The sequence below is a fragment of the Triplophysa rosa genome, unplaced genomic scaffold (genome assembly GCF_024868665.1).
Source record: "Triplophysa rosa unplaced genomic scaffold, Trosa_1v2 scaffold90_ERROPOS679048, whole genome shotgun sequence".
Classification (NCBI taxonomy): Eukaryota; Metazoa; Chordata; class Actinopteri; order Cypriniformes; family Nemacheilidae; genus Triplophysa; species Triplophysa rosa.
In genome coordinates, this window is record NW_026634916.1 from 155,369 (window position 1) to 163,246 (window position 7,878).

At 35.9% G+C, this 7,878-nt stretch overlaps 1 protein-coding gene across 1 annotated transcript; it reads left to right on the forward strand.

Moving 5' to 3' along the window:
• Positions 1–327: 327 nt before the first annotated feature.
• LOC130551332 (uncharacterized) lies at positions 328–7,787 on the forward strand (the record flags this gene model as incomplete). Its single annotated transcript, XM_057328903.1, has 7 exons — positions 328–354; positions 2,015–2,112; positions 3,571–3,720; positions 4,048–4,123; positions 5,542–5,626; positions 6,480–6,630; positions 7,710–7,787. Coding segments are annotated over exons 1-7 (646 nt in total), but the record flags the coding sequence as incomplete, so codon positions are not given.
• Between the last annotated feature and the right edge of the window lie 91 nt (positions 7,788–7,878).

Below are 7,878 nucleotides of genomic sequence, written 5' to 3' on the forward strand. Positions count from 1 at the left end.
TGCAAATTATTAAAAAAAATGATGTAATAACCAGCGTACCACCATTAGATTACGTACCTTGTTACCTGGGACTTATTGGTGGCAGGCAATTAACAATTGGTTAATAAAAATAAGAGATAACAGGAAAATACCTGATTGGTTTCAGAAGAGACCACCTTTCAGAAGTTTGACTATAACTGTAGACTGAAAACACTTGGTTTTTAGATGACTTGGAACATCTCACTTTGTTTGGCTCGAGCAAATAAAGTTATCTCCTTGACACCTGGACCTTCTTTGTCTGAGAGATTTTTTGAACTACAAGACTGATATTTTTCCACAACACTTGTGGGATTTGAAGAGAAGTTGGATGTTAAAGTAAGTAAGGTTTTAAATTCTGTATTTATTTTTATATTATTTGCCTCTGTTTTGAGCTCATATCATTTTGCCGCGTTTTTTAATATTACAGAAATCGCTATATTAACTTGAGAACTAACGTTAACTGTTCAGGTAGACTAAGCTATTTTGAAAACAAATAGCTAAAATATTAAGAACGTTAAAAAAACTAGCTAACTATCTTTTAAATGTTTTCCACATAACTATTAAGGGGAGCAGCTGAGCTGTGCACCACATGTACTTGACTCGGTAAAGAGTTAAGTTAACGTTAGCCTTCATTGGATTGCTGGAGGCCATTTTGATGTATATTATTATCCCAATTCGGGCAGTTATTGTAACGTTATTTTCCTTATGTATTTTAGCAACCTTTACTGTTAGTCACAGTCATCGTTCGCTGCTGACAGAATATATGCTTCTGCTGGATGTTAAAGTAAGTAAAGTTTTAAAGTCTGTATTCATTTTCATATTATTCGCTCACCTCTGTTTTGAGCTCGCATCATTTTGCCGCGATTTTTAAATAATACAGAGATCGCTTTCTCATATTAACTTGAGAATTAGGTTAGGATCCGTTATTTTAAAAGCAAATAGCCAATATTACGAACGTCAATTGACACCAGTAAAACTAACGTTAGCCAACTAGCTTTTAAATGTTTTCCACTAAATTATCGTGATGAGCAGCTCAGCTGTGCACCACATGTACTTGACTCGGTAAAGAGTTAAGTTAACGTTAGCCTTCTTTGGATTGCTGGAGGCCATTATGATGTGCGTTATCCCAATCGGATGGTAATTGTAAGGTAACTTATTTTCGTAAAGTGTTTAGCAGCTTTACTGTTAACGTTAGTCACAGCCATCAATCACTGCTGCTGCTTGTGGGGTTAGAACAGAAGTTAGACTGAACTGTTCTGAAAGTAAATAGCAAACCTTATAGATTACGAACATTAATTGACACCAGTAAAACAGCTACCTATGAAATGTTTAACTAGTGTGAGGAGCAGCTCGAGCTGTGCACCACATGTACTTGACTCGGTAAAGAGTTAACCTTCATTAGATTCCTGGAGGCCATTTTGATGTGTATGAGCTTATTCGGTTGGTAATTGTAAGGTATAATTCAAAATTTACATCGGCTAGTTGGTGATTTTATAGTCGTCCGAATCCAGAATGTTGGTATGTCAATTCAAAAATTACTGTTTGAATCTGTTTTGACACTGCTAAATGAGAACTGTTGCGCTTTACCTTATGGCTGGAATACACTACAATACTTTTAAAATCTGAACATATTTCTTTAAACTAGACATCACACGCTTGCAGACTTTTTGAACGTTTCAGACTAAAACACACTAACTGATGAAATCTGCAGACTGGCACAGACTTTCTGCAACATGTCCAGACTGAAAATCTGAGCAAAAGTCTTGTAATGTATTTTAGCCTTTAATTTTCATGCCTTTTTAATATGTACACTTTTATTATCCGAATGCATTAACGTTAGTTAATTACCGTCTGAATAGAACTAATGAACACCATGCTTTAACAGAACTATTGGACAGTTATAACAAATGAAAAACATATTTTTTATGCGTTTTATTCTTCATCTGACTGTGAGTGTTATCGCTTTATGTTCAACTTTGTGTTTTGGTTCCTTTAGGATGCAAACCAACAATGCTGTCAGAGTGAAGTTCAGGGATAGCAAGAAATTCATTTTTTCGTCGCAACCTTTTACATTTCAAACGTTTTTGGAATGCGGTAAAATAAAAATAAAATAAATCCACTACTGTCTCTTCCTAGGTTTGGACTCTGTGCAGCGACTACATTGCATGTTGTCCACGAACTTTAGCCATGATGTCACGTACACTGCTGTCGCTTGTGAAAACAACAATGGCGGAGTGCGGTGGGTGGAACTGTGTAGATTAATGGGCGGTAACATTATAATAAAATCCGCTTTGGACATCACAACCGGAGCAAAATCTGAACGGCTCGATTTCTCACATGCTTGCAGGGAAAGGCAGGCCAAAACAAACTTACTGGGTTCTTGTTTTTCATGTTTTCTGGGTTGCTAGATGCACCGGGGACCCGATTATAGCACTTAAAACACAGAAAAAGTGGGCTTTCATCTGATGACTCCTTTAAGGTACAAGGTTAGTAAAGGTACAATTAGTGTAGGTAAACACATTTAACATAAATTTTAAACAAAAATATTGTCCAAACAATGTCCTTAATTACACATTTATTTCCAAAATTACACAACACTTTCTTTTTTTGATGCAAGTCAAGCTTTCAGTTATTTTTTTAGATCTGGGTTTGTGTTTGTGCCTCTGTGTCCTCCTCCATTGAGTTGACTTTCTAATGACAAAAAAGACACAAATAAGTTGTCACTCCTAAAACTTCACATTGTGTATGTATGTGGCCAACAATCTATTTGATTTTGTTGTGTTCAGAACGATTTTAAAATCTGGGAGTGTGTGATCCTTAGTCATGCAGTTCGTGATGACCAGTTTTTCTCTGCAAACGTTCAAAACGTTGGCAAGTGAGTGACTCCTACATCTCTTCAGATCTCTTCAGAAGTCGTGTAGCGTGTTCCAGCTTTTTCATGCTATCAAACTAACTGTGTTATGTTAACGGTTAATCCACCAGCATGTGTAAGCTCTTTAATGACAATAGTATTTCCAAAGTTAAAATACTGTCTTATTATCAGACCCGGCTCCAGATATGAGATGAAAGGTGGGCCAAGTGATTTTCCAGGTGGGCAGAGGGGGGTAACTAGTTTTGGATTTTATTTTCCCTTAATAATAAAAAACTTCATTTAAAAACTGCATGTTGTGTTTACTTGTGTTATCTTTGACTAATATTTAAATTTGTTTGATGATCTGAAACATTAAAGTGTGACAAACATGCAAAAAAAAAAACGAAATCAGGAAGGGGGCCAACACTTTTTCACACCACTGTATATATTTTGCCCCAAATTATCTACTATAAACAAACTATTTACAAAATAACTATTTAGCTTTTTTAATTATTCTTACGTCTAGTATTAATATTGTATAACATTCTTATTTTTACATTCTTATTTTTACATTCTTATGTCATTCTAAAAATAATTTTAACAGTAATATAATAAGTGTATAATTGTAATTTATGGGGGTATAGATATAAGTTTTAGTTTCTTTGACATTGCTGATTTGCCAATGGTTTGTCTTTCCTCAGTTGCCAAGAAATGTGATCTTCCTACAATAAATGTTAAGGTCTTTGATGACTCGAAGACAGAGGTTGATGAGGAAGCGTTCGAATATCTGCTGACACAACCAAACCTTGGTGTCCTAAAAATGATCATCCCAGGCACAGCAAGTCTTGATGGTAAATTCTTTGACATACTTATCAAGTTTCAAACTTATCATGACAAATGTAGCTTCATTCAGATCTACAGCTTCCAATTGTGGTCACAACTTTACCTATTAGACATGCATGATTCATATGCAACGCAGACTTTCAATGTGTAAACCGTCGGAATGAAAATCACTGGTTTCTTTAAAATTTCTGCCCTGATCTTTTTGCAAGGGCCTTTTGTACAGGAGTCGCAGATTTGCAGTTTGAAATTGTTTTCATTTGGGACTCTGAATAACAAAAACACTTGATATGTTGTAGATAAAGTTTAACTGTATGACCTCATTTCAATATCTGTAGAGATTTTAGTTCATCCACACATCTGTACTCATCAAGACTTGGCCATGAATGTGCCTGGAACACTGAATCTGTTTGCGTGAGTGGTTAATGTATTTATATCTGCACATCTTCTAAGTGAAGTTATGTCAAGGTAAAGTAGAAGGGTGTGTTCAACCAAAAACAAACCTAAAAGCCTAAAACTAATTGTTTTTGTTTTCCGTGTTTCCAGGTTAGGACAGCGACATGTCTTCGATTCTGATGCTGGTTTACCTTTTGCCCCCCTCAAGTCAAGGCCGCAAAAGACAGGGAAAGACCTCAGCTAGACAAGCATCGTCTTGTGAAATTTATCAAGGTAAAGCTACCGATAAAGCAGTTAAAATGACACTAGTTCATAAAGTTCTGTTATTGTGTTACCTTAAACTTGCTTGTTCCTCAGACAGGTTGTTAAAGATCACCTGTCCTTTAAATGGTTGTTTTTGTGCTATTCTTTTCTACTTAGCACATACAGTATACAGTTGAAGACATCACTGTTCTTTTTTTCATGTTGTATATTAGGGCTGAGACAACTAATCAATAATAATCGATGATGAAAATAGTTGTCAACGAATTGCATTATCGATTAGTTGGTCTGTGACATCACTTGTGAGCTGCACAGTTATAAATCAAGCACGTCTTCTTCCCTTTTAAATGTTTAAACGTGTCTCTCCGTGCGCGCGCGTCTCTCCGTGCAGCGTGAGGTGCGCAGTTTTAAAGTCAAACGTGTCTCTCCTTGCAGTGCGAGGTACGTAGTTTAAAAGTTGCGCGCGTCTCTCCGTGCAGCGCGAGGTGCGCAGTTTTAAATTCAGACGATTCTCGCAGCGCTTGGTGCGCAGTTTTTAAGTGAGATGTGTTTTGCATGCATCTCTTAAAGCCGCACAGTTTTGAAGTTTAAAGGGGAGAGGTGTTTTAAATGACAAAATTAAAGATTATATTTGTAAATCCCAATTTGTGGCGTTTGCACTTTGCAAAGTACATAATAGGCTAAATACCCTGATTTGGGGGTTTATTTATATCAGTGGTGGGAAGTAACGAATTACACTTTTTGAACTATACTTGTATTATTTTTCTGGATACTTTTTACTGTACTTCACTACATTTGAATGACAAATATCTCACTTTTCATGCCACACACAAAAAAAATTATTTGGCCAAGCGCCCCATCCCTCCCACGTTTGGGAGAGAGGCTGCTTCTAATATGACACACCTGAATCAACTCAGCCTTTGTGTGTTAATTAGGGAGACAATCACATTTTTCAACAATTTGGGGAGCAGGGAAATGAGTTCAGTTGTGCATACTTTTCCCATCTCTGATTTAGTCATTATAAGCAAAAGATCTAATTAAACTTTTTATCCAATTAATCGAAAAAATAATCATCCAACTAATCGATTATCAAAATAATCGCTAGTTGCAGCCCTATTGTATATTGACTTACTGTTAAGTCAAATTGGCACTAAAGTGTTTTCATTCGTTCACAGACCAGTACCAGTATCCAAGGGCACTTGGATAGCATTGGAGAGAGTCTTCAGACCGCGTATCTACTTGCTGTTGGGCCGAACAGAAGTAGGATCCAGTCTTGGTTTATTGTAATTGACAAACATGCTGTACCCTGCAAGGCCTCTAACTCACTGGCATGTGTTGATGAGCTTTTCAAAGCTCACTTTGTCTTTGGCACCTCATACTGTCAGGAATTGATTTGTTTATTGTGCCATATTGTTTCATTTCATTCTTCATCTCATCTGTAATATTGTTGTTATATATTTCAAAACTGTTTGAAAGAGGAGCTTGAAAAATAAAATTGTGACATATGCAGTTGGTTTTTGATTTTATTTTCAGACTGAAAGCAATGTTTTCATTTGAGGTCTTTTTAAGGGTAAAACATTAATAGTGTAATTCAGAAAAATAACTGGATAGAGTCAGCTATTCTTTATAGTTCACTCATAATTTATTATAAACAACTCTGGAGGGGAAGTCAATTGTTGCAGAGTTAATTTAAAGTTTATCTGAACAGAGTTAAAAAGCAGCAGAGTTAATTTCTTGTAGCTCTGAATTGAGTAAAAAAGAACGAGAGTTAATAAAAAAAACACTAAATAGAGTAAAATATTACAGCACAGAGTAAAATATTAACACTATTTTGAGCATAATTCACTGTGGAAAAACAACTCTTATCGAAAGAGTAGCTTTTACTCTTTTCAGAGAGGGACCAAATGTTATCTGGCATAGAGTAAAATTTTCTTCAATTTGAGTAAATTTTACTCAGGCAAATTTACTGTATAGGAGAGGTAGTTATCTAGATTTTTTCTGTCTAGGCTCTGCAGGTCTGATTTGCCTGCATTAAAAACGCCAATAAAGTAACTTATTTTCTTTTGGTAAAATCCAAAATCTCTCATGTTTGCATGCTTTTTCTTTTATTTAGGGAGACCCTGCTACACCTCATCCAACCATACAGCTGATGGACAATGACTGGATGAAGGCAATCAGTGGAAGAGGTTTCAGTGTGGTGAAAGTTGATGGAATAGGAGTGTGCCAGTTCACCAGCATTGATGAAGCCTTTATAACAGCCTTCAGTATGTATTTTACCTTCAACACCAGCACAGCTGAAAAATACACTGACTTTCCTTCAGAGGCGCATTATTAGTATCATGGAAGAAGGAGACAAGCCCCTGCCAGTAACGTTACTCTGAAAGATTAATCTTCTGTATTAGATTCTCATGCCTCAACTGTACCACACTGCAAATTCACTAGAGTCAAAATTGTAGTGTTGGGATAGTTTAGAGTAAATAGTTAGGTTTTTGGTGTTGGTTCTTACAGAAAGAACTCTGTACCAGTGACAAACCATAATATTGTAGGCGTAACATCACGGGGTTGAGGATATTCAACAATTAATGAGTGATGCATAGCATCCGGGCATTTGTGCAGGGACGTTTGTTGAGGAATTCGGCAGCCGCCATTTTCTTTCACTCGCCTCAAGTAAGAGCGGGAGAGATTGGTAAGTTTTAAGACAATTTTGCTGCTTTAAAGTAATTGTAATTATGTTTTTTTAAGATAGACAAGATAGCATAACAAATTGATGTCGTCGTCGTTTGCTTGTTGGTAAATTTGTAACTTACATTGAGGATAACGATCAACGCTGAACTTAGTTAACGTTACCTCAGAAATTATGTACTAACGTTATATATATATATATAAGTTTAGCTTGTGGCCAGTATGTAATTATTTGAAACGGTTTTATACAATAAGTGATTCACCAGGTAACGTTACTGCTGTTTCAAACAAGACTTTACGTCATTTCTGCGTTTTTGTCTGCATAATATTAGAGTGACTTTTTATTTGGGCAGTTAAGGAATTTCAGTGGTAATTTTCTTTCAGTTGCTCCGAGTTTGAGGAGAAATAGGTAAGAGTTGTATTATAAAGCTAATGGTTGATATCTAATTGCTATCTTATTTGTACTTAATGTGCCTATTTTGTTTCATATTTCGGTCAATGTTGAACTAACGTTACCTAAAAAAAACGTATGTACAAAAACATGTAGGTTAAAGTATTTTGTATTAAGTATATGGAAATTTTGGACAGTTTTGTACAAATGGTTTTTAACCGGACATCGCTGTTTCGCGGGTTGTTGTCTGCATGCTTTTCATTTGAGCAGGTAACGTAACGTTACGCTTGAGGAATATCACAGTGGCCATTTTCTATCAGTCGCTCCGAGCACGAGGAGGAAAGATCGGTAAGTTAAGTTTTATACAACTAACCCTTGCTGATTTTTTTTTATTTTTTATACTAAATGTTATTATGTTGGCTTGTTCAAATTTTGGAGA